This window comes from Artemia franciscana, chromosome 19 (genome assembly GCF_032884065.1).
Source record: "Artemia franciscana chromosome 19, ASM3288406v1, whole genome shotgun sequence".
In the NCBI taxonomy this organism is placed as follows: Eukaryota; Metazoa; Arthropoda; class Branchiopoda; order Anostraca; family Artemiidae; genus Artemia; species Artemia franciscana.
Genome location: NC_088881.1, coordinates 22,567,475 through 22,595,391, shown reverse-complemented (window position 1 = coordinate 22,595,391; position 27,917 = coordinate 22,567,475). Strand labels below are relative to the sequence as shown.

The 27,917-nt window shown below is 34.0% G+C and overlaps 2 protein-coding genes across 5 annotated transcripts in view; one reads left to right on the top strand and one right to left on the bottom strand.

Moving 5' to 3' along the window:
* Positions 1 to 1,407, bottom strand: part of LOC136039437 (citramalyl-CoA lyase, mitochondrial-like) — a 31,253-nt gene extending 29,846 nt beyond the window's left edge. Inside the window, exon 1 of the mRNA XM_065723185.1 lies at positions 1,280 to 1,407. Within this exon, the coding sequence (XP_065579257.1) occupies positions 1,280 to 1,324 (45 nt within the window). The 5' untranslated portion in view covers positions 1,325 to 1,407. The remainder of the gene's footprint in view (positions 1 to 1,279) is intronic.
* Positions 200 to 25,071, top strand: LOC136039438 (GPN-loop GTPase 3-like). Of its 4 annotated transcripts, none has more exons than XM_065723186.1 (6): positions 200 to 226; positions 4,621 to 4,683; positions 8,342 to 8,680; positions 12,147 to 12,328; positions 23,290 to 23,464; positions 24,831 to 25,071. In XM_065723186.1, the coding sequence occupies exons 1-6, from the start codon at positions 215 to 217 to the stop codon at positions 24,909 to 24,911; spliced, it is 852 nt and encodes a 283-aa protein (XP_065579258.1). In that variant the 5' UTR covers positions 200 to 214; the 3' UTR covers positions 24,912 to 25,071. The 4 variants fall into 4 exon arrangements, with proteins under 4 accessions (XP_065579258.1, XP_065579261.1, XP_065579260.1 ...); XM_065723189.1 differs by lacking the exon at positions 200 to 226 and adding an exon at positions 1,412 to 1,430; XM_065723188.1 differs by lacking the exon at positions 200 to 226 and adding an exon at positions 1,544 to 1,562.
* The last annotated feature ends 2,846 nt before the right edge of the window (positions 25,072 to 27,917 follow it).

Here is a 27,917-nt window from a genome sequence, read left to right as displayed (position 1 = left end):
ACATGGCTTCTTTTCCATTTGGGTGGTCCCCCTCTGGAATAGCCTATCTGAGTCTACCATCCAAGCTGAGACTCCCCACTCCTTCAAGGCTGGAGTCAACAGGGACTGGGAGAGGGCTGAGTGGAGGCTGGACTGGGAGACTAAGCCAACATAATTACATCACTGACCACCAGCAAGAACTACAGGAGGATCTACCAACTTATCTTGCTGGCAAATGCATTTTAAGGTAATTGTCAAAATACATACTTGTATCATTCCTAAAAGCACTTTACTTTCCTGTCCCCTTATTGTGCAAATATACAGCCTAAATTACATATTCTCTATGTATTTCTTTTTAAAGTAATTACTTTAGAAGTTTTTAAAGTTGTTCTAAGAATTTTATAGTGTTTCTTCTAAGTAAGAGTAAATCTACTTTAGTACTCAGACAGATATATACCTGATCTAGGCTATTTACAAAGCTAAGCAGTAAAATTCTAGACAAGCTACTTTTCACTATCTTAGGAAGGGTTAGGTTAGGAAAATGAAACTTCAAGGGATAGATCTATAGACTAAAGGTATGTTCTGGGAAGATTAAGTAGCCTACTCCTTCACCCTCTAGAGGGAACTGATCTTTTAAATCTTTGTTTTATAAAAGTGAAAACCTTGCAAAACATATCTTGTACTTAAATGAAGTGGGCCTACAAGGAAACTGTTTTCACTTTGATAACTTTGCTCAATCCCTATTTACAAGGTTTCAAAGAACTGCAAACACATTTACTATATTTGGCAAAAAAACTGATAGGCCTATGACTTAAAATTCTGCTAACAAAATTATAGGAATTAAATTTTCAAAACTAAAACCTAAGAAAAAGAAACTTAAAACTAAAATTAAGGTATAATGTTGTTTTGTCAAAATTTCAATAGGTATAGACCTGTCATGTAGGCAAATTTCAGGACCCTATAGAGGCAGAAGGAGTGGTGATGGGTACTTTAAAATACCACCTGGGATACATTTTAGCCTGTAGACCCATCCCCAAAAGTTTCACTTTCCTAATCTAACCCCTTTCCAAGATAGAAAAAAGTCACTAAACTAGAATTTTACCGTAGATAGGATTTGGGGTGATGCTGGTATATACTACTAGCAACTCTGAAAATCCAATGTCAGAAATGTTCTCTGAATAGGCCTAATAGCCTTACCGAAGTTTTGAAAAATATATTTTTACAGTGACACTTCCAAAAAATTATTCATTATTTTATCCAAACCAAACAGGCTAAAAATGAGTAACTCCAGCCAACATACATGCACAGATCTGATACTTTTCACATTAAGAACTCTCAGCCTCATGTTGATAGTTCAAATGTTTTTGGGTTCCGTAAAATTAATCTTTCCAAATCACTAATCAATTGTCACCATACTAAATATTGTCATTGAAGCTACAAACTGAATTAAAGTGAAATTTAAACCTAGGCTTATATTTAACAATATTTTCTTTAAGTGACTTCTCAATTGATTATCTCATTTTTCATTTATTTGTGATTCTGCTTTTAACTTTTCGATCTTAATTTCTAATCTTTAAAGCGTGGTAGTCTGTCTAGCTTAGAAATTACAGTGCTTAAGAGCTGAGAAATAGGCTCTGCAAAGAAAACGCTAAAAATCACTTTAAATCTATCATAAATATACTGTAATGTCTTTACTAAAAGCGCTTTACATCCCCTATATCAATAAAAGTAGGCTATAAAGCCCACTATAAGCCTGTTTTGCAATAGCAAACAGCTTGGTACTAGTTTAGGAAACCAGACCCTTCAAAGGAATCATAGTGGGCCAACATTTGCCTCGTTTGAGCCTATTGGTATCAATTAACAGGATTAATTCACAAAGCCGTTTAAAACCAAAAAGAAAAGTAGCCTACCACTAGATTCCCTGTTTCATACCATCAGCAGATCCAGGGGGGCACCCTTGTTCCCTGTTTTTTTTTCTTTTTTCATTTTGTTTTAAAATAAATTTGGTCAATTATTGGTACCCTTGTCATATAGCCCCCCCCCCAAGATTTTGGTCAGAATTTGCCTCTGTTTCATAGGCTATTCTGATCAAGGTTAATAGTAGTGGCTCTCCAGAAAGAAACATGCTAGAAAAAAAGAAAGGACATTTTAAAAGTGCTATTTTTCAAGGTTTTGTTTGTTTGCCTGACATTTCATCCTCAGCCCTCCCTCTATGGGCTATAGCCATAGCCTAATCTATATACAAAATTCCAATAAATCTAAATATACCATAAACCATCTTATTTTATGCCTCTTTTGAACATGATAGTAACCTCAACAATCCCCCCTAAGGGATGTATACAGCCTTTAGACCCAATAGGATAATATTTTTTGTTGTTGTATATTTATTTGTAATATATTTCTCTGTGTGGACTTGGAGATATCCACTTCACCCTGAGTCACTATGATGGATATTGGGTCAAAAAATAAGATGAATCAAAAATGTGAATAATAATAGAAAAGAACACTATAATATGATTATTGTAAATATTCTGCACATTATTAAAAATTTCATTGGGCCTACTTTTTATTTTGGTTCTCTTTTATGTCCTAGGGCTAAATGAGAAAGAGAGGCCAATGATGAATTTTCAAAAATGGGAACAACCTTATTAAAACAAGAAGAAATTTAGCAATCTCAGAATGTCTCTCTTTTTGTTCTGGCTCATCTCCTTCTTTAGAGCTCCTATTCTTGACCTTTATCCATGCTCTTTCCAAATTATATGGTCACTTTTCTGACAAAAAATATACTCCACCCCTGTTGGTCCCACCCCTGTTGGTCCCACATAAAGGTAAAAAAATATATAAAAAAATAAAAGAAAATGGAAAAACAATAAATTCTTACTGTAAATTGATCATGGTGCTTGTATTAATTTGATTATCATGTTTCTATCCATTGTTGTTCACATTTTTAAATTATTACAAATAATATTTTGGTAAATAATTCCCTCAATAGCAGATATTAGTATACAATTGAGGTTGTTGAGACAGAAACACTATACCTTATAATTCTGAAAACAACCTGAAGAAAGCCAAAGATACATATATCATTCCTAAAAGCAGTTCACTTTATTTTATCCCTAACCCCCCCCCCCCTGATATGTAAATGTGTAGCCTAATTGTATATTTCCCATGCATTTTTTCTATTTCTTAATTTCACAAACATTGCTTCTTTGCTGTTATATCTATTTAAACAAAAGAGTTATGTCATCAAGAAACTGAAAAATGGAAAGAAAACATATAATTTGGCTAGGCTATAATTGTATATTAGGAGGGTTGGGGAAGACAAAGTGAACTGTTTTTAGGAATGATATAGGCTTGGTAAGTACTTTGGGACTATTAAAATTATTTTCAAGATCTTGTAGTGTTTCCTTCTCGAAATTCCTTATTATACACCAATGCCTAGGAGAAGATAAATTTCAACCTTTAGGAAGACAAACTTTTGAGTTCTTCAAGTCTAGACAAGGTGCCTGGTTAATGCTATACAGCTATTGCTCTTCTGAAAGAAATCTGTTAATAAAGTAAAAGTCTTATTATTAGTCTCCATTTGCTGTACTATTTTGAAATCATTTATATTAGTCTTTTTATCCAATGTTCAATGAATCAGTCAGGGTAAATTTGATATCTTTGAGTCTACTCAAGAGCTAAATGTTACACAATGTATCAAAATATAGAAACAATAACAAAGAAATAAATTATTAAGGGCTATATAAGGGTTCATCAGGGGGGGGGGGGTGCATTGTTATGGTAATGACTATTATGTTAAAAAAAAAGTATAAATTAAAAATATGAAAGGAGTATAAAAATATGGAAACCAAAACAAATAACCATGGATTGTCAGTTTAATTGACATATACTGATATTCTTCCTTAAAGTTTTGATAATTCTTTATTTGTGGAAGTAAAAAAAAGTGAAAACATTTAAAATGTATTTTGTTTTCTACTACTACTACTAATAATAATAATAACTCACTGCAGCACCAAGCCACCTGAGGCCAACATAGCTATGCATGGTCCTCCAACCAACCTAATGTAATTGTTTTAGATCCATTTATGTTACATATTTACAAGTTGGACAAACATTTCAAGGGGAGTTCAAACCCTCTACCCCCCTCCCTTTTGATACAGCCTTGGTTGTGATTCAGTTCAACTTCCTCCCTCAAAATTCCATGAATAAATCACCTCTATACCCTTAGGTACAGCTGTAATAGTAGTCACAATGTAGTATGGATATAAGTAGTAATGGTATTGAACAGTGGTAGTAGGCTACTACTTGCAGCAATAGTATTAACATTTTGCTTTTTGGTCAGAAGAACATCCTTCTTATCAAGTCCTGGAAGCTTCAACCTAATACAATTACCCATTGCTATTACATTGCTGATATGTCCTTTTGATAACCTGTATCTTCATATGATTCTTGTAATTTGTGTCAATGCTCTTAGCCTTACAAGTAGTTGCAATAAAAGTACTTGAAGTAGTGAATGTAGCAGTGACAGTAGTATTAGCAGTAGTGTGCACATATAGCCTTTTTGTGAGATGATCTTCTCTTTTAAGCATTCTCTGAAAGTTCCAACTTAATATTGAATGCTTCTTCTCTTGTTTGTAGGATTATATCTGGATCATAATGAAATATGCACAAATTGTTATTGGACCTGCTGGTTGTGGAAAGGTAGTCTTATGACTTGTTTTTAGATACATTAATTCAGTGACACTGTTGGTGCATTTCTGAAGTTTTTTGTATAATTGTAAATGTTAGATATTTTTCTATAGGAGTAATAAATTTCAGAATATTTCTTGTGTCCACAATGGATCCAGCCAAGTAGGAGAATAAAAAAAAAATTAACTGCAGACATTTATTGTTTTTTTCTTATATATCAACTTGTTGAATCATCAAAAAGATTTGAAATAAACAAAAACCCTTTTAACCAAGCCTTATTGTCACGAGTATCCTATATAGTGAGTATTTTGCTGTTAAACATCCACCAATAGAACTGGGTGGTGATTTCTACTTTTTCATTTGCCTTAAAGAGACAGTCCCAAAGTGTAGTTAAAAAAAAGTTTACAAGGATTATGTTTCAGTGAGAAGGATCTATTAGATTTTGATTGGTTTGTTAATAATTATTCCATCAATGAAGTTTGCCAGGCTTTTAAAAATGCTCAAGTCAACATAGTGAGAAAGCCTGCTTCCCCATTTTAGATTAAACAGTCCCTATTCCTCCTGTTTATTTTCTTCTTCACTGCAAAAATAAAATATCTTATGAATAATAAGATAAGCTACTGGAAAAAGTACTTTAGTTCTCAAGGTGAATTCTACCAATCACAATTAAAAAACAGGTTGAATTCCTTGCACCTGGGAATGCAAAAATTAAAGCACACTATGGGTGCCAAGTCACAATGAATGTAAAAGCAAATCATGAAAATTTATGGAGTTACATTTCAATTGGAGTTACAATCTCACATAGACAAAGCATCAATATAATTTAAATGAGCAAGCAGCAGAAGAGATTGAAAAGCTATCTTCTGTTAATTTCTTCAATGATGAATTTTATTCTGACGAAATTGCTCCTCTATTGGCTCATATCTTTAAAGGATTCTGAAGTATGGTGTACTTCCAAAATTTTGATTTAAAGGAAATATAACCCCAGTCTTGAAAAGACATGACAGAGGATGCATCAAGAAGTACTAATCTTCAATAAGAACGTTGTAGTGCAAAACCTTTCTTTGTTGAAAGCTACATAAGGGTATAGCAGAGGCCACTTGGACATAAATAAGCCTCTCTACCCATATCTACGTGGGTTTAGACAAACTTAATCAGTCAACACTGATCTGATAGACATTTGCAATTGGTGAGATATAGCCATTTTGAGCATTGGCAAAACTTTCAGTTAAGTTCGCTCATTGGAAACTGATTGAGAAGCTGAATTGCATCAGTATAATAAAGTATAATAATCTGTATTCAATATCGGATTTACTCTTTTCTTTCGAACTGTGTGAAAAGAGTGTATTTATCTGATCAATCTGGAAGCCCCTATTGTGTGCTCAAGCTAGTGTTCAAAGGGCTGATGTGTCCTTCAAGGAATAATCCTGGAACTCATTCTTTTTTTGTTAGATCAACGATGTCTGAAGCTCTGTTAAAATGAAAATATCTTTACATACAGATGACACAACATTGGTTGGTTTAGTTTGAAACAAAATGTACTAGCAATATGCCATGCACAGTCTTGTGTTTTGCTTATTATTGTGTCGGAAATGACCTGTTAATGGAAGTTACTATTAAATTGCTTTGCGTTTGAAAAAAAATTAATTAAACCTTCAGATTCTGAAATTACTTGCGGTGTTATTCATTATAATTGCATTCAATGGATTGAAGAATGCCTACTAATCTTAGAAAATGCTAAAAGCTCTTCCAAAATTGCCCCTTGAAAAAGGACAGCAGCTTGCTTCAACCTCCTCCATCCCTTCTAAAGACCCCATCTACCAACTGTAACCTCAATGCAGATTGAACCGTTCTTTACTTCTTACTGATATTACTCGAAGTCTGTTTTCAGGTCATCAAAAAATCGAAAGATGTTGTTATAGGATGCTATAATTGCTAATCAAACCACCTCTGATTTCCTGGAGGATTTCAAAAAGATTTCCAGGAGGTTTTGCTTAGAACTTTAAGGAAAATAAAAACGTTCCAACAATTAAAAGAAATCCTTCTGCTCTTTCACATGAGTGAAACCCGATCTTCTGTCCTTATACATCTTATAATAACTTATAGGCACCCTTATGAAATAATAATAAAAACATGACTTCATATGAATGTCAGTCTTCGAAATCATAAAACCAATCTTTCCCATGAACAGCAATTGAAATGGGTCCATTTCTCTAGGAATCTATGTTACCGAAATTGCTAAGCCCAATAAGTTTCCTGGACATTCCGATTGAATGCCTGTGTAGGTCTGCTCCAAAAAATCTCTCCCTGCCTCTGAGCACTTGTTGGTTTGTCCAGGAATGGAAATCTCATCTCTGTATCCAACATTCAAAGACAATGCGAAAACCTAAACAGATCTTAAAATATGGCTCTACAACATAGCTTTTTTATTGGTCAAAAAAGCCTATTAACCACACAAACAAAACTATCCAGTGTCAACAATGTTTACAAATGACACGACTATATACCACACCTTGAGTTTTCAAAGTTGCCAAAAATCGGCTCTAAACTACATGCATGTTCCACCCATACTCGGTTTTGATAAAGGTTTGGTCTAATGAGATAAAAGGTGGTAAAATAGCAGTTTTGATGAAGAAAACTATCTATCTATCATTTACTATGTATGAGTTAAATGAGGTCATCTTTATCATAATAGCCAGTTCATTAAGTTATGATAAAATAGATCCCTCCCTTTTAAACCACCTCCCACCCACATTCAAACAAATCCCCTAGTTTGCGTAAATTCTAAATGAAAAAACTGGTTGTCCCTGGGATGTCGAAATGTTTTTTACTAAACCTCATACTAAAAACAAATATACTCAAAGACAATCCAACCTCTTACAGTCATTTCATGATTGCTCTAGTCCTAGGTAAGATTATGGCAATAATAATCTATAACTAAATCCTCTGGTCTGTGGAAAGAAACAATCTGGTTCTTTATACCTAAGCTTCAGAAAGTATCACTTCTCAACAGGTTTATTTGTCTGCTTATTCAATACTCACTAATGAAAGACTTCACTGTAACAAAATCCTTGTTGCTGCCTTTCGAGTTTTTGTGGTTACTGACGGTAATGTGTCTAGTTAACTTTTGCTTCTTAAGCACTTAAATGTAGGCATGCCACCAATCCCGATAGTATTTATAAAAAGTTGCACAGATAATCAGTCAGTCACTGTCCAACCTGGCTGTGAATGCAAAACCCCAGCAACAAAAGACCTGCCCCAAAGTACAATCCTTAACTGCCTGCTCTTTGCACTTTTTTTGTCAGATACAAAGACATAATATGCAAATGATATAATATGGTAGTCAAGTGGCAAAACATTTGTGCGGGCCACCTCAATGTTACCAAATCGTTCATTTTAAGTCTAATACCCCTGCTCTTGACTTTTTCGCAGTTTCACCTAAAGAGTAAGGCAGCTCCTGCTTATCTAATACAAAATAATGTTAATACCCTTAAGGTTTATTAGGTGAAGCTTATTAGAACACATTCTTTGACTGTATAAAAGCACAGTGAAGCTACAAAATTAATAATTAGATATGGCTTATCACCCAGACAATGTTATTTGCGGTACCTATTCAGGGCATACATGAAAACAATTACTGTTTAGGTAATAAAATGATATTTTATTCTAGAGTACATACTGCTCAACCATTCAAAAGCATGGGGAAGCTGCAAATCGAACAATTGAAGTCGTTAATCTGGATCCTGCTGCTGAATATTTTGACTACAGTGCCTCTGGTGATATAAGAGACTTGATATCTGTTGATGATGTTATGGAAGATGAAGATTTAAAGCTGGGGCCCAATGGGGGCCTCGTTTTTTGTATGCAATACATGGTAGAAAATCAAGAATGGTTGAATGACCTAGTCAACTGCCCTGGTGAAGATGATTATATAGTATTTGATTGTCCTGGACAAATTGAATTGTACACTCATTTGACTGTTATGAAAGATTTTGTACGGCTACTGCAGGTAACACTCCAAACTTGTATGGCGCAATTCTTGGAATCAATCGTTTTTTAGTCAAATCCAAGTTCGTTTAGTTCTATTTCGTCTGTCTGTAAAACAGGAGCTGCAATTTGTCAACCTGAAGCAGTGGCGTCATTTTTGTTCATTTTTTTTGGGGGGGGTGGCAAGGGGTAGTGCCCTCCTCCCCAACAATTTGGAGAAAAACTAATATATAGACCATGTTCTCTACTCTCCGGATGGAGACCCCTTCCCCCTCCTGATAAAAATGCTGGAGCTATGCCCCTGATCTGAAGCAAACAATAACTCTAGGCTCACACAGATGTTAAGACAGATTGCTTGGTAAGCAATATTTGCTTACCAAGGCAATTTAGTTTCCAGATTAAGAAGTGCGTTGTCAAGCAATTTATAGAGTCCAAGGTCAGGGTTTTTCTACATAACAATTGCAACCATATAAATTGTGTTTAATTTTTATGGCACTTGGCCGTCGGCCTAGTGCCATATAGCAATCGCAATTTCTGTCGGTCTGTTGGTATGGGTTTTGCTAGTTCGGGCACTTCCAGATGAGCTAGGACGATGAAAGTTGGGAGTTGTATCTGGGACCAAACCAGTTTAAATTAGAAATAGCTTCCCCGCCATCTGGGGAGACCATCTGGGGTGTCAGGGACCTGCATAAATTGACCTAATAACAGCCTTTTCCCCGATTCAGCCATCTGAGGGGGGGGGGGGGCTGGAGGGAGGGAAATCGTGAAAATTGAGTTATATGTATCTTACGAGTGGGTGATCAAATCTTATGGATCTTGATATATAGAAAGACCTCGTGTCTCAGATGCTCCATTTTTAATTCAAATCGGATACGGGAGATTGGAGGGTGCGGGGGGGACGGAAATCTTGGAAACCGCTTAGAGTGGAGGGATTGGATTCGATCTCTTTGAGGGAGTTGGGGGGATTTATAGTGCTTTGGTGAGTTCGAGAATAAGCACAACTTCTAGATACATGATTGACATAACCGGACCGGATCTGATCTCTTTGGCGGAGGGGGAGGGTTCCGGTTTGAGAGTTTTAGATTCCGACCTCGTCACAATTGCCATATGAGGTCATGGCTCTTGTTTTCTTAACAACAGTCAGGGAAGGCACAATCCTATGTGAACTGTGGCGTCGTTTCGAGGGGGGACAGTTTCCCACCCCAATAATTTGGGGGGAAATTATTATATAGCACATATTGTTTGACTCTGCGGATGAAAACTTAACCCCTCCCCCAAACGCTGGAACTACGCCCCTGTGTATGAACATAACGACATTTGAAATTGCTTATTGATGCAATTCACAAATATAGCCTGTCCCACCATTTTTTTTGTGTGTGTGTCAACACTGTTAAACACCTTGCTCTAGAAACAGAATTAATCTAATTTAGTAACCAAGGTTTCTGCTGTTCAAGCAAAGAACTGATCATAAGCATTTAGTTTAGGATTATTTTTACAGATAGTTTAACATCACTGTAAGAAATGAAAAGTTATTCAATGTACTAAATTGTAGATTGCTTTTACCTGACCCAGTTACTTTTAAGCTTCGAAGCATAGGAAAAAAATTAAATAGAATTCAGAATTAGCATACCAGCTATTTTAGATCACTAAAGAATGCAAAATATGTAATTAAAGTAAGACTGGATAACTTCTCTTGCTTAAGGAAAGGATAGTTAAAAAGAAAAAGAAAACCGCGGAATTGCACGTAGACACTGGAAAAAGGTTTTTAAGGATTTCCTTTACGTACCTGCACACATGGTTGGGGTTGGAATCCCTTAGAATTAGTCTAGGGATGGCCCCACTCTCTAGAAAACTCCTCTCAAAGATCTGGTGCTTGTATATACTTGTCTGAATACGTCTGTAAAGATTCATCTGTGTTATTCTTGTCCCCGGGTGAACACGTAAGATAAAATATTTGAAATCAAAATACCTGAACAAATTGACAATTTATCTACAAATGATGTAATCCTACTTGACATTAAAGAAAATATTTAAATAAAGACAAAGTTGAAGAACAGGTAAAAAGAAGATAAGTTTATATTTATGAACTGAGACTTAAAAAAAAATATAGAAAAACAATATTAAGGGGAAGAATTGATACTAACTAAGAAAAAAAGAATACCTAATATAAGAGAAGAAGTTGGCTTTATTTACGGTAAGATATGCCTGATTAATAGTTTAAGGTAATTTCCTCCTGAGGTTTGAGTCTCCTATTGTCCTTCGAGTTTTAATAATTTTTGAATTCTATTTACTGGAGCGAAATTTTCTTGCCAATAATAAACTAAATAAGTGGGTACGATTAGGATCTCAAAAAAGGCTTTATCATATTTTTTTTTCAACCAGCTGTTAGTTTAATCTCTTCTTCTTTGTGTAGTATGGAGAGCACTGTGATTAAAAAAAAATCTCTTATTAATATTTTGGCCACACAGCTTTATTTCTATTTTTTTTTAGCTTTTTTTAGATTTTAGTGTTTTGAAGCTTTTTATCACGTCCTTGATGCAGGTTTTCTGCTGTGCACACTAATGGCTGCTCCATTGCTAGTTTTCCCTCATTTGTATTCGAAGTTGTTGAAAAAAGAGCCATAACAGTTGAGCCGATAATATCTCCTAATTTTCATTAAATCGTTTCTTATGAAGTCTTCCTACCCCACTCGAGCACAACCTGCTTGTCACTTAGCCCCAGTCGGAGGGACAAACAGTACCACTTTGGCAATCTGTCATCAGTTACCGATAAAACTTGAAAAAGCTATCTTGATCTTTCTTTTAGTATATCCCTAGAAAGTGGGACAGAACTAAATTTTTCTTACAGCTCATTGTTTGACAGACGGTCAGTCAAAAGAGTACCTTTGATCTATTCTTAGACACATCCTCTGGAAAGCATCCAGCATATCTTGCTCAGCCTTTCATATATCTAACAAATGCTCCTCTGTCTTTCAGAGTGCCCACGGTTCAGAGCCATACTTAACTATCTGTGATTGCAGTGGCTTCTAAAGTTCTAATCTTAGTTCGAAGACATTGTCTTCCTGTTCCTTCAAACTTTCTGCTACTACGAAAAAAGAACCTGTGTCTTGACTATTCTACTTTGTATGTCTGCGCTGCATCCACGATCGTTGCTAACAATACCACCCAGGGAAGTGCAGCTATCCACTTGATCAAATAATCTCGCACCTAACATTTTGTCTTCATTCTCATTTATTCCTGATCTAAGTGACTTAGTCTTCTTTATATTAATCTTCAAATTATTATCGCACCCTGAACCCTCAAAACATCCAAAAATTTATTCATTTCGCTAATATTTTTTATATAGGGCATTCCAATCATCTGCATAATATAAGTCCTGGGGATGTTTATTCTCCCATTTAATACCATGTTCTCTTGTAGCCCATGTTGTGTTCCTTATTTTTCAGCCATGCTTCATTTGACCAACTGTTTTATTCGTTTATTTTTCAGCAATGGAAATTCCAAGTATGTATCGTCTATGTCATGGATTCTCATTTTGTAGTGGATATTCCTTCATATATTGCTGGAATGCTCACAACTTTAAGTGTGATGATGAATTTGGACGTTCCTCACGTCAGCATCCTATCCAAAATTGATTTACTGTCAGCATCATCAAGGAATAAAGTGGAACAGTTAGGTTTTCAAATTACTCCTTAGCTATTTTTATATATAACTTTTTTATTCTATTATTATTGAAACCTTGTGTGTTGGCTGGGTTGGTAATCATCTAAACCGTAATGAAGATGAGACATCCTCTATCCCTCGATATGAGTGCAATTTAGTAGCTCATTTTTGTGGTAAGTATATGCTTTCATAATCAAGAGTTTCTGGAGGAACACATGCTTTACATTGCCTTTGTTAGCGTGAGTTTAAAATAATGTATCAAAATAAAGTTTGTAAAAGCTCCGATGGTCTTCCTCAGTTTTGACAAATGAATTTAATGAAACATGAAATAAAATAGTAACATAAAACACATAATTTGTGAAGGAATTACCGTAATTATGGAGTATGTTCAAACTGAGTAATAACAATCATTTTCACATAATCTAATTATCTAACTTCTGAAATTTTTAACGTCTTAGATTTTTTAAATGAAATTTAGGTTTTTAAAAAATTCATTCTTTTGTTTTCTAGGCTGTTTTCTTTAATACTAATTTTTTACCTGATTTTTTAGCATGTAGATACTAATATAGTTATGGCTTCAGAAGCAACCTGGTAAAGAAAAAAATTTAGCGCATAGTAATCAAAAATTTGAAAACGCATTTTAACGAATGCCTGTTAAGTGAGGAATAATGGCAGTTTCAAGCTGATTCAGGAATTATAACATTTGTTTTGACTAATCTTGATGGCAAAAGTTAGTTGAATAAAAATAAAAATTTTGACAAATAGCCTGAAATCAATCGAAAATGGTGTCGGATCGAAATGAAAACCGCACTATTAGAATCACCTCAGCCCCCCTTCTGAGTGACAAGGAAAAGCACTTATCTGCAGCAAAAGCACAGGCATGTCCCTTTTTTTTCGTCGCCGCTAGTTGGGCATTGGAATATAGAGGGATGTTTAAGGGCTCATTTGAAAGCTAATTTTGTATGTACGTATTTTTGGTAAGTGACTAATACCAACGTTTTTATAAAAATATAATCTAACTTTTGGCAAAATTGCATCTTAATAAATAACAGACATATCTTTTTATTAGATAATATCACACACGTACCTTTTCAACAGTTGCTTCTTTGGAGAATGATGCCATTAACTAACTGGAGAAAGAATTGTAGCCCTGGAGAGCAGGGCGAAAAATAAAAAAAAATATCCATATATATACAGACACACTCATATATATATATATACTAGCTGTTGGGGTGGCGCTTCGCGCCACCCCAACACCTAGTTGGTGGGGGCGCTTCGCGCCCCCCCCAAGCCCCCCCCGCGCGCGTAAGTCGTTACGCGCCATAATAGTTACGCGCCATTGTAGTTGTGTCCCTATGTCCCACCTGTGAATATAGATATATATATATATATATATATATATATATATATATATATATATATATATATATATATATATATATATATATATGGTTTTAACTACGTAAAACTTGCGAATATACAACATTCTTTGCTGTCCCATTGTCTTTGCATATAAATAGATTGTCAGGTTTACCGACTCTTGAACATGCAACATATAATGGTCCATGGGAAAACAATCTGTATTCAGATCTATACCTCATGATTCTAATGATTGCCCTTGAGCTTTGTTGACGGTGATTGCTAATCGACCATTCCCTGTCCCGGTGTCCCGGTCGTCATTTATATCCCCCTGTTTCCCCCGATGTCCCCGTTGTAGTTGTGTCCCTGTGTCCCGGTCGTCATTTATATTCCCTGTGTCCCGGTCGTCATTTGTATCCCGGTGTCCCGGTCTGTATATACATTCGTTTTTTAGTTTTGTTTTTCTCCTTTATTTTTTTCCTTTTTTTTTTCTTTTTTAGTTTATTTAGATTTTTAGATTTTGTAGTTTTTTTATTAGTTTTTAGTTTTTTTTCTTTTTAGTTTTTTTGTAGTTTTTACCTTCTTTTTAGTTTTGTTAGTTTTTTTTTTTACTTATGTCCTGGTCGTCATTTATACTCCCTGTGTCCCGGTGCTTTGTTGATTGCTAAGCGAACATTCCTTTTGTCCTGGTCGCTTTCTCTTTGAGTGTCGTCATTTATTTTTTTCTTTTTTAGTTCTTTTAGTTTTTACCTTTTTTAGTTTTTTTTAGTTTTTTAGATGAAAATTTTTTTTAGTTTTTTCCTTTTTTTCTTTTTAGTTTTTTATTGGTTTTTACCTTTATTTTAGCTTATTTTTCAGTTTTTTCCTTTTTTTTAGTTTTTTTTATTTTTTAGTTTTTTTAGTTTTTTTAGTTTTTTTAGTTTTTTAGCTTTTTTACTTTTTTATTAGTTTTTAGTTTTTTTTGTAGTTTTTGCCTTTTTTTAGTTTTTTCAGTTTTTTTTTTAGTTTTTTATTGGTTTTTACCTTTATTTTAGCTTATTTTTCAGTTTTTTCCTTTTTATAGTTTTTTTTAGTTTTTTTAGTTTTTTACCTTTTTTTAGTTTTTTTTAGTTTTTTTAGTTTTTTAGCTTTTTTATTTTTTTTATTAGTTTTTAGTTTTTTTTGTAGTTTTTGCCTTTTTTTAGTTTTTTTAGTTTTTTAGCTTTTTTATTAGTTTTTAGTTTTTTTGTAGTTTTTGCCTTTTTTTAGTTTTTTTAGTTTTTTAGCTTTTTTATTTTTTTATTAGTTTTTAGTTTTTTTTGTAGTTTTTGCCTTTTTTTTAGTTTTTTTTAGTTTTTTAGCTTTTTTATTAGTTTTTAGTTTTTTTTGTAGTTTTTGCCTTTTTTTAGTTTTTTTAGTTTTTTAGCTATTTTATTTTTTTTATTAGTTTTTAGTTTTTTTTGTAGTTTTTGCCTTTTTTTAGTTTTTTCAGTTTTGACGTCACCTGATCCAGTTTTTTCAGGTGACGTCACCTGATCCACGATCCACAGATCCACAGACAACTTATTTTTATATATATCTATATATATAAAAATAAGTTGTCTGTGGATGGATGGATGGATGTGTCAGGTGACGTCACCTGAAAAAACTGGATTAGGTGACGTCAAAACTGAAAAAACTAAAAAAAGGCAAAAACTACAAAAAAAACTAAAAACTAATAAAAAAAATAAAAAAGCTAAAAAACTAAAAAAACTATAAAGGTAAAAACCAATAAAAAACTAAAAAAAAAAACTGAAAAAACTAAAAAAAGGCAAAAACTACAAAAAAAACTAAAAACTAATAAAAAAAAGTAAAAAAGCTAAAAAACTAAAAAAACTAAAAAAACTAAAAAAAGGTAAAAAACTAAAAAAAATAAAAAATAAAAAAAAACTAAAAAAAAGGAAAAAACTGAAAAATAAGCTAAAATAAAGGTAAAAACCAATAAAAAACTAAAAAGAAAAAAAGGAAAAAACTAATAAATGACGACACTCAAAGAGAAAGCGACCAGGACAAAAGGAATGTTCGATTAGCAATCAACAAAGCACCGGGACACAGGGAGTATAAATGACGACCAGGACATAAGTAAAAAAAAAAACTATCTATATATATAAAAATAAGTTGTCAAACTAAAAAAAGGCAAAAACTACAAAAAAAACTAAAAACTAATAAAAAAGCTAAAAAACTAAAAAAACTAAAAAAAAGGCAAAAACTACAAAAAAAAACTAAAAACTAATAAAAAAAATAAAAAAGCTAAAAAACTAAAAAAACTAAAAAAACTAAAAAAAGGTAAAAAACTAAAAAAACTAAAAACTAAAAAAAACTAAAAAAAAGGAAAAAACTGAAAAATAAGCTAAAATAAAGGTAAAAACCAATAAAAAACTAAAAAAAAAACTGAAAAAACTAAAAAAAGGCAAAAACTACAAAAAAACTAAAAACTAATAAAAAAAGTAAAAAAGCTAAAAAACTAAAAAAACTAAAAAAACTAAAAAAACTAAAAAAAGGTAAAAAACTAAAAAAAATAAAAAATAAAAAAAAACTAAAAAAAAAGGAAAAAACTGAAAAATAAGCTAACATAAAGGTAAAAACCAATAAAAACTAAAAAGAAAAAAAGGAAAAAACTAAAAAAAATTTTCATCTAAAAAACTAAAAAAAACTAAAAAAGGTAAAAACTAAAAGAACTAAAAAAGAAAAAAATAAATGACGACACTCAAAGAGAAAGCGACCAGGACAAAAGGAATGTTCGATTAGCAATCAACAAAGCACCGGGACATAGGGAGTATAAATGACGACCAGGACATAAGTAAAAAAAAAATTAACAAAACTAAAAAGAAGGTAAAAACTACAAAAAAACTAAAAAGAAAAAAAAACTAAAAACTAATAAAAAAACTAAAAAATCTAAAAATCTAAATAAACTAAAAAAGAAAAAAAAAGGAAAAAAATAAAGGAGAAAAACAAAACTAAAAAACGAATGTATATACAGACCGGTACACCGGGATACAAATGACGACCGGGACACAGGGAATATAAATGACGACCGGGACACAGGGACACAACTACAACGGGGACACCGGGGGAAACAGGGGGATATAAATGACGACCGGGACAAAAAAACTAAAAAGAAAAAAAAATTAAAAACTAATAAAAAAACTAAAAAATCTAAAAATCTAAATAAGCTAAAAAAGAAAAAAAAAGGAAAAAAATAAAGGAGAAAAACAAAACTAAAAAACGAATGTATATACAGACCGGGACACCGGGATACAAATGACGACCGGGACACAGGGAATATAAATGACGACCGGGACACAGGGACACAACTACAACGGGGACACCGGAGGAAACAGGGGGATGTAAATGACGACCGGGACACCGGGACAGGGAATGGTCGATTAGCAATCACCATCAACAAAGCTCAAGGGCAATCATTAGAATCATGAGGTATAGATCTGAATACAGATTGTTTTCCCATGGACCATTATATGTTGCATGTTCAAGAGTCGGTAAACCTGACAATCTATTTATATGCAAAGACAATGGGACAGCAAAGAATGTTGTATATTCGCAAGTTTTACGTAGTTAAAACCATATATATATATATATCTATCTATATTCACAGGTGGGACATAGGGACACAACTACAATGGCGCGTAACTATTATGGCGCGTAACGACTTACGCGCGCGGGGGGGCTTGGGGGGGGGCGCGAAGCGCCCCACCAACTAGGTGTTGGGGTGGCGCGAAGCGCCACCCCAACAGCTAGTAGATATATATATATATATATATATATATATATATATATATATATATATATATATATATATATATATATACTAGCTGTTGGGGTGGCGCTTCGCGCCACCCCAACACCTAGTTGGTGGGGCGCTTCGCGCCCCCCCAAGCCCCCCCGCGCGCGTAAGTCGTTACGCGCCATATTAGTTACGCGCCATTGTAGTTGTGTCCCTGTGTCCCACCTGTGAATATAGATAGATTTATATATGTGTTTCAAACTACGTAAAAATTGCGAATATACAACATTCTTGGCTTTCCCACTACTGGGAGCTTTTCGTTTCCAATTGCCAGCAATTGATCTGAAAATGTTTGACCAGAGTCATCGTTACACAGACAGACAATATATAGAAAATATATATATAAAATATAAATATATATATATTTTCTTTTTAGTTTTTTTGTAGTTTTTACCTTTTTTAGTTTTTTTCTTCTTTTGTATTAATGCTAAAACCAAGGTTCAAACCTGGAGCCTCTCGGACCTAGAACCTGAAACATAACGCTTTACCAACTCAGCTACTTCGGCTTGAATACATTTGTTTTGAGCAGCTTCCTCAGGTGTTGCCATTGTAGGTTCTTCAGTCATTTTAAAATTAGAAATTTCTCTTTCAACGGTCTTTTTATAATTAAAAATTTGTGTTTGAACGATATTCTTAAATACCTGTGTCCTGGTCGTCATTTATATTCCCTGTGTCCCGGTCGTCATTTGTGTCCCGGTATCCCAGTCTGTAATTTCTCTTTGAGTGTCCCGGTCTGTAATTTCTCTTTGAGTGTTTTTTCTTTTTAGTATTTTTTAGTTTTTTACATTTTTTCTTTTTTCAGTTTTCTTTTTCTTTTTTATTTTTCAGCGTGTCCTGGTCGTCATTTATATTCCCTGTGTCCCTGTCGTCATGTTTTTTACATTTTTTCTTTTTTCAGTTTTCTTTTTTTTTTTTTTTTTTTCAGCTTCACTATGAAATACATATCGCCGAACCTTTGTTTTTTTTTAACTAAAATCTGGTAGGCATTGATGACCTTATCCAAGTCAAAATCCCAAACCCAATCATCATCGCTATCATTTTCAGTTTTGATATGTTTTGACTCTCGCTGTCCAGGTGGATCTTCATCTAACTGCGCGGTTTTTCCTTTTTTTCTTTTTAGTTTTTAATTGGTTTTTACCTTTTTTTTAGCTTTTTTAATTTTTTTTCGTTTTTTCTTCTTACTTTTTTTTTTAGTTTTTATCTTTTTTATTTTTTTTTATTTTTATTCTTAATTTTATTAGTTTTCTTTTTCTCTTCTATTTTTCAGTTTTTTCCTTTTTTTAAGTTTTTTTTTAGTTTTTTTTATTTTTTTAGTTTTTTAGTTTTTTTAGTTTTTTAGCTTTTTTATTTTTTTTATTAGTTTTTAGTTTTTTTGTAGTTTTTGACGTCATGACGTCAACCTGATCCACAGATCCACAGACAGACAGACAACTTATTTTTATATATATAGATAGATAGAAGATATATTCCCTGTGTCCCGGTCTTCATTTGTGTCCCGGTATCCCAGTCTGTAATTTCTCTTTGAGTGTCCCGGTCTGTAATTTCTCTTTGAGTGTTTTTTCTTTTTAGTATTTTTTAGTTTTTTACATTTTTTCTTTTTTCAGTTTTCTTTTTCTTTTTTTAGTTTTTATCTTTTTTATTTTTTTTATTTTTATTCTTAATTTTATTAGTTTTCTTTTTCTCTTCTATTTTTCAGTTTTTTCCTTTTTTTTAAGTTTTTTTTTAGTTTTTATTTTTTTTAGTTTTTTAGTTTTTTAGTTTTTTTAGTTTTTTAGCTTTTTTATTTTTTTTATTAGTTTTTAGTTTTTTTGTAGTTTTTGACGTCATGACGTCAACCTGATCCACAGATCCACAGACAACTTATTTTATATATATATATATATATATATATATATATATATATATATATATATATATATATATATATATATATATATATGTATATATTTTGGGGGAATTACCGTAATTATGGAGTATGTTCAAAACTGAATAATAACGATCATTTTCACATGATCTAATTATCTAATTACTTCTGAAAATTTTAACGTCTTAGATTTTTTAAATGAAATTTAGATTTTAAAAAAATTCATTATTTTGTTTTCTAGGCTGTTTTCTTTAATACTAATTTTTTACCTGATTTTTTAGCATGTAGATACTAATATAGTTGTGGCATATATATATATATATATATATATATATATGTATGTATTTTGGGGGTGATACTTGACACGGTGATGCCATGGATATTCTGTGGTAGGCATAACACTTGACTGGGTAGAGAATTTAAAGTGCCGAAACCCTATAGGAAAGTGTGTATTCTCCTGATGAGCCCTTGTGTTGGGTTGTTGCCTCTGAATTATTTGTCTTTACTGTTTTTATTGTTTGGTAAATGACGACTTATGTTTATTGACGACATGACTGCCTGTCCATGGATTATTCTTTATGGTTGATTGTGTATGGCTATGCTGTTTGACCTATGTGGTTGTATGGATGAGTAGGGTTAAGGCCTCATTCAAGTGCTGGTCTATATTAATCACTAATTCAGGAAAACAGTTTTACCTTTCTCCTTCTATCTTTTTTTTTTTTTTTAATGTGTTTGTGTTGTTGCATTAATGATTTCTCTTTTCGTTGTATATATATATATATATATATATATATATATATATATATATATATATATATATATATATATATATATATATATATATATATATATATATATATATATATATATATATATATATATATATATATATATATAGCAAGAGAGCGATTCAAAGGCCACCTATTTAAACATATCAGTTATTGTAGTTTTTGCTCCAACCAGAGAGCGAAGCAGATCTTTTTCTTTAGCAATTTCTAACTCTTGGAGCTACACATAACATGGGATCAAGACTTCTTCATTTTGCCATGACGAATGATTTGGGCATTACTAATACTTTATTCAACCACAATTCGAGCCATAGAGCCACATGGCATTCAAGAGGTGGTAGAGCGAAAAGCCAGATAGATTACATCCTCATGTCCCGCCGTTGGAAATCAATGGCTACGAATAGTAGATCTTACACTGGAGCAGATGTTGGCTTGGAACATGGATCGAATCATCTTCTAGTCAAGTTAGATCTAAAGTTGGGACTAGCAGCACGCCCCAAGAGAAAACCGCCACAAAGATTTGACACCAATCGCTTCGATGATCCTAATATATACGACAGGCATTTTCCTTAGAGATGCCTAATCGCTTTGAAGCTCTCAAACTGCAAGCGACCGACAAGCAAACCCAAAGCTTGGATGAAGAGTGGCTGAACATACGCAATACAATCCACCAGACTGCAGAAGCTACGATAGGATGCCGCAAAAGACTATCCAAAAGAGGGATGTCAACACACACAGTTCAGCTGGCTGAGCACAAGCAACAGATATCAGACAGAAAATCCGAGTTGTTCAAGTGCCTGAGAAAAAATGCCACCAGTCGGCTAAGAACGATAAGAGCGAGTACTGGGACAGTACTGAAGATAATAAACCCAATTTTGATCGTTTACTTTCTTTATGCTGGGAGAAAATTGCTGAAGACATGGAAGCTGCTGCCTCCAGATCCGACACCAGGAAGATGTGCCAGCTCCTAAAACCAATCAGGGGTAAATCACATAAGTACGTCCGTCAAAGATGAAAATGGCAAATTACTCTCAAATAATTCTCAAATAATAAATGGCTGGAAGGAGTACTTTGACAAACTACTTCACCAGCACCAACTCTATACAGCAAAGGATTATAATCAACGTTGCCATAATCCAAGTTGCAGCCCTGATGACCTGCAGGAACCAAACTCACCCAGCAGTATTTAGAAAGACATGAACCTGGCTCCCCCCACGTTAAATGAGTTTCGACAAGCAATCAAAAAGCAATAAAGCCCCTGGTCGTTATGCTATTCCGGCTGAATTTTTGAAGCATGGAGGGACAGCACTTGTGAGCAGGCTGCATAAACTAGCCTGTCGTATATGGGAAGAAGAGATGGTTCCACGGGGTTGGGAAAATTACCATCCTTCCGGTCTTTAAAAGAAGACTGAAGACAAAATACAATGCAGCAATTATCACGGGATCTCTCTCATCTGCACTGCTGCCAAAATATTTGTATCCAGCGCAACTTGAAGACAGGGCCCAATCAACTGGGATTCCGCCCAGGCATTGGAACCATCAACCAACTATTCGTCATAGGACAAACCCTTGAACACAGGGCAAAACACCAGAAACCGACAGTGTCTCTATTCATAGATTTTATTACAGCTTCTTATTTTGTTCTAAGGAATGGAGTCTGGAAGGCCGTGGCAGAGGATGGAGTACCATGCAAGATAGTCAGACTTATCCAAGCATACTACAAGCCCATGCAACCCAAATTCACATCGATGGGGAGCTCTCCTCGATGTTCCAAGTTGAGTTTGGTGTCCGACAGGAATGTATATGGTCTCCCTTTATACTTAATTTTATAATTGACTTAGGACCAGAGCAAAGGCGACCTTTTCAGGCGTTGAAGTAAGTAGCTACTATGTGATTATCAATCTGGACTACGCCGATGATATTTGCTTATTAGCTGAATCTCGTTCAGAAGCCCAATCCATGCTATCGAAGGTAGCTGAAGAATCCTCTCTGGTCGGCCTAAAGATAAGCTACTTGAAGGCAAAAGTCATGGTGTCTGGTATATCAGCTCAAGACCCCCCCCCCCCAATTTTAATAGAACAGTCACCCATAGAGGAGATTCCTGAGTTCAAGTACCGAGGCTCTCTGGTAGACTCAATAGGATGACGCACATTAGAAATTAAATCGAGAATTGCTTCAACAACTGGAGTCTCCACCCAGCTAAATCACTCTCTATGGAACCAGATGGTTGCCCAAGAAGAGGATTTTTTTTTTGTTGTTGTTGCAAATGCCTTAAGTATATTCTAAAGGTCAGTCCGTGTAAATGAATTACCGAATATGCCATTCGCAACAAAGCTTGAAACCGGCCGTCCATATCAAGTGTCATTACCAACAGACACCTTTGGTGGCTTCCACGTACTGCGACACACAGACGACGCTATGTTCAAGCAATTGTCTATAGTGTCTCCCAGTATCGCCGTGGAGGAAGCGAGTTGGCAGTAAAAGAAAACCCTGGATATTTACCATTAAGTTCGAAATGGAGCCACTTGATGGGTTGGGCAAATAAAGAAGACGGTAGAATTGAGACTGATTTATGATAGTTGATCAACTGCGGGCAAACCCTCGTGGAACCAAACATGTTGCCCAATCTCGAACGCCAGGAATGGAGTGATGCACGTTAAGCAAACGCCATGCAGTGTGAGGCAATTACAGGAAACTGGGTAGCCGTTTTAGGTTAAGAAAAGGGTTATCGCCTCTACCACGGGATCTTAATATAAAATGGAAAATCAGGCTTCCAAACCGAAATATCCTGCAATATTTCTGTAGCTGGACACTGATAATATATCATATACTGGGCTGTTCATACTAAAATTGTACTTTGAAAAGTGAGAAATGCATTCCAATGGTCCGAAAATAGGTAATTTATCCCAGAGGGGAATGTAATATTTTTTTTTCCTGTCTTTTGGAACGAGTTGGTGCAAACTTCCAGTTTTGTACGGTTTCCTTTAGGAGTCAGTGGCAAATGTTCTTTTTTTGAGAAGAGAGTCTGAAATTTTTTTAGGAGTGGTATTCTGACAGTTTCGGAGGAAAGAATTAGAAAAGGTATCTGTGCATTTATGCTTTACATCGTATGATAACTAATGGGATATATATTTTCAGGTTTCTTGACCCAAGTGAGCGTGGTCTATCAGAGCTGATTGACCCAAATCCCTGGATGGAGAAGCACACAAAGCTTATGAAAAAAATTGCCAAGATTGTTGATGATTACGGATTTGTTCATTTCATGCCCTTAAATATAACGGATGAAACGAGCATTACTGAAGCTTTGACTTTTGTAAGTTTTATGCTACTAAATATTGTAGGATATTTATTTTACATAGTAATTGACCTCGGCCTTTGGTTGATGACACGTTTACACTTGATTGACACCACATTTAACTGGAAGTACGTCTTAAACTACTTGAAGGGGCATTTACATATGACTTCCTATTTTCTTTCTCCTAATAAAATTCTTAAATATGGTAAAACATTGCTAATTTAGTCGACACCAGTACCAAATCATATTTAGGCTAGTTGGAATCCGAAATATTCACCAACAATTAAGACAAAATCTACCAAATGAAATGACTTATAAATACAATTAAAAACATTGAGTAGTCTATGTCAGTTTAACGTGGTGTAGAATTTTGATGTCTTTCTCCCTTAAGAGGAAGGTTGCCCAGAGATGTTGAACTGTAATTTCAGAGTATTTTTAAGCCTACTAATACGAAAGTATGTCAAAGGCTACAGTCAAACCATTCTCAGTAACATCAAAAAACTGCAATTGCGTTTGGTTCGGCTATGTCAAGCGAATGGGGCCGAACCGCCTCCTGAAAATCGCACTAGGATGATCTCTCCATGGCCTACATCCATGAGGCAGAACACGAAAGTAATGGATAGAGAAATTCGATTTTGACAACGTTAATTTAGGTCAGTTATCTTGTACTGCACCTGATGGAATAGCTCTTACGCATGAGCTATCAGGAGGAGTGGTTCGAAAACGTCCAACGAGGATGGTTGGGACCTAAGTAAGTAAGTAAGTTACAAAAGGTATATTTGTGGACTTCTGGTCGCGACACCTGTTTTTGTTTTTAGAGCCATCTTTAAAGGATTTAGTTTGTTTGTGTTACCTGTTTTATTGTTTATTGCAAAAATTGAATTTGGTAGTCCTTTGTATTGTTATGACATTTATAAATAAGATATGTATATTTAACCATAGGCTAGTATCAAATAAGTATCTTTTCGACAAAATACAGATATTTATTTACAAATCGTTGAATTTGTGAGTGTCATCAAGAATAGTATTTTATTATTTTTCAATGAGACTTACTTTGGCTTAAGACCTCGCCGTCTTTTAAGGTAGTCGTCTCTCTGATCTTGTGTCGTTGATAAGTTTAGCAGCCTTCGTGATCTTTTGCTGAGTGTAGCGGATCTGGAAGGCGTGGAAACAAGGATATGTTTCCACTTCTCTGAAAAGGACTTCTAAAGCGCCAGCATAAATGTGACCATGAAAAATATTTGGAATACGTCAATGGCTCACAAGGAATTGCCAAATCATGATTAATTCCAATATTCCGATTAAGTGGACGATATCAAGTCTTCTAAGAGATTGCAGATTTGACTGCATTCAAATATGTAATTTAGTAAAATTTGTATTTCAGATTGACATTCGTTGTCTTCAATTTGGTGAAGATGAAGATGTGAAAACCATAGATCCTCCAGATCCTGTGGATGATGAATAGCTTAATTTAACCATTTTTCCTATTTTGTTTTACTGAATTGATCAACTTTTAAATACAAAAGGAACAAAAAGCTAGTTTTTCCTCCAATTTAGTAACCCGAAATACCAAAAATATTTCCATTTTTATATTTATATTATCAAATATATATATTATTATATTACATGTTGTATTACTTTTGTGTTATTATTATTGTTTTATTGTTAGTATATTGTATTATTCTCTACTTACATATTATACTATACTGACTTAATTATTATATCTTAAAGTAATATGTTAATATATAGTATAAATATATTTATATGTTTTTTAAATATAAAAAATATTCCATAATGTTTATAACCTTACATTACCATGGACTGTGAAAAGGAAGTACGATCGTCTGGATTGGTTAAGTGGAAACTTACACTGCGAATATTTATCTTTAAAGTTAATAAAAATATGAATGTCTATTTTTAATTAAAAGTTCTAGCGACCTTTATAAGTACCCAAAAAATGGAGGACAGTTAGCCCCCCTCCAACGCTCCTTTTCCCCTAAAGTTGTCTGATCCAACTTTTTAGATAGCCAACTTTTCCAGCATAGTCGAAAGGCCCATAAATTATGCCTTTGGGGATGACATGACCTCGTCATTATTCCCTGGGGAAGGGCTGCAAGTTATGAAATTTGCCCACTGTTTACGCATAGTATTTGCTATTGGGAAGTATGAAGACATTTTTTTTGGGGGGAGGGGGGTAGATTTTCTGGGGATGGATTTTCTACAGGGGAATTATTCCATTGGAGGGGAAGTGTCTGTGGACGATTTTTCCTGGGGAAATTCTACACGAGGGAACTTACCGGAATTTACCTACGAAATTCGTTTTTTTGTCATACTATCTTGTTGGCGACTCCTTTTAACATATGGAGATTCTCTGTGGGATTTTTACCCGGAGGGGGATTTTCCTCGAGAGAGATTCTCCATGGGGGAGATACCATCAGGAGAAACTCTTTATGGGGAAATTTTCCGCTAAAGAAATTTCTCAATGGGGGGAAGGAGGATTTCCTGGGGACATTTTTCACATGGGGGGGGATTCTGCCATGGTCTGAAATACGATCAGTAACTAGATAAAGACAATTTTTTTTTGATGAAAGAATCCCTAGGAGGAATCGTTCGCAAGGAAGTTTTCAGGGGGAGTTTGCAGCAAGGATGGAATTGTCCGGGGTGAATTTTCTGAAGAAAAGGATTTTTCGTGGGAGGGAGTTGGATTTCCTGGAATCGTTTGAAAGCATCCGAAAATTAAATTTAAAAAATATGTTTCTTCCACTGAAAGTAAGGAACAACATTAAAACGAATAGAAATAACTCCGCATTTGAGGGGGAATACCCCTCTCCAATACCCCATTCTTCCCAATAAAGTTTTTTATTATATTAAAAAAAGCTTCTGATTCTAATTCAATGACACTTGTGTTTAAGGAGCCATTCTCAAAGAATTTAGAGAAAAAGTCAAACTTTAGCATAAAGAGCGGGGCATTGAGGAGGGGGCATCTCCCCTTATATACAGAATAATTTCTGCTTGTTTTGAATCTTATCGTTTAAACTTGTTTTTTTTTTTATTTAATGAAGAACATGTATAGTTGTCGCATATGGTCACGACAAAGGAAGGGGGAGATGGGAAATTCCTTGTTGCACGAACCTCGAGGGGACCTTTTTTTTTTTTTTTTTTTTTTTTTTTTTTTTTTTTTTTTTTTTTTTTTTTTTTTTTTTTTTTTTTTTTTTTTTTTTTTTTTTTTAGAGAGAGAGAAAATAATATGTATCTATATATACAAGTGTTTTTGACAGTTACTTATTAGCTACCACTTGTTTGTGCAGGAAAGATTCTTAGGCCCCTAAAATACGGTTAAATCATTTTTATAAAGCTCAAATTTTGCTATTTCTAATATTTAGTGGGGTCATTTAGGTCAAAAAAGGTGTCTTTAAATCCTTATTAAAAAATTCCATAAAAATATTCCTTATTAAAAATATTCCAGAATGAAATAAAAGAGAATGGATTGGACGGTTCAACTCGTCTTATTTTACCTGTGTGAACTGTTAATGTTAGTTTAGCTAACAAATGCTGTACAAGACCGTTTGAACTACCGCAATCGATTTGATTGTGTAACTTTGTGGGAAGTATAAGAGAAGTATTACTCAAAGATAGCAATAATTGCCAGATTCTACAAAAATAAAGATGCACTCATCTTCATTGACAAAAATCTTATTACATTTTTTAAAATCAATATCTGTTCGTTTTTAATTGACATTTTTTTTATTGGTTAATAAACAGAAATTTTGTAAAGTCTATGTCTGTTTTTCTGCTTAAAAATTAAGATTTAGGCTTTCTAATTATGAATGAATGAATGAATAAATGTATTTTATAACCCATCAATAACACAAAGGCATGGCAATGGAGTATCAAAAAGAAGAAAAAAGAAAAAGAAAGACACATTCAAAAATAGGAACAAATATATACAAAATAAAAACACGAATAAACTAGACTTTTCAAAAAAGTAAACCACTCCAAGGGTGGCAAACCTCTTTTGACGACAAGTTTACATATAAATTATCCAGCTGTACGATCGGGTCGAGAACTCCGTAATATTGTTTCAGTACGGTGTTACGGGACCATATCGGAACACTCAGAAGAAACTTCGCATAACAAAAAAATAGCTTTCTAATCTGCTTCTTATCACTTTCATTCAGAATAACTGTGGACGGAGCTAAGTACAAAACATGGGGAAGAACAACAGCATTATACATTTTTGCGAGGAGCTTTTTTGTCATATTTGTTTGCGACAGCACTAAAGAAGCATAAGCAGCCCGGATTTTCTTTTCAGTTCTAGCCACCAATAACTTTCTTGTTGAAGATATTGAATCTCCAATAGGTAGACCTAGGTAAGTAAGCTCTTGAGACGGGGCAACGGATACTCCACCAAGATTCACTGAAGTTGAACCCAGCTCAGACGGGCAATTAAACAGAAGAACTTGGGATTTCC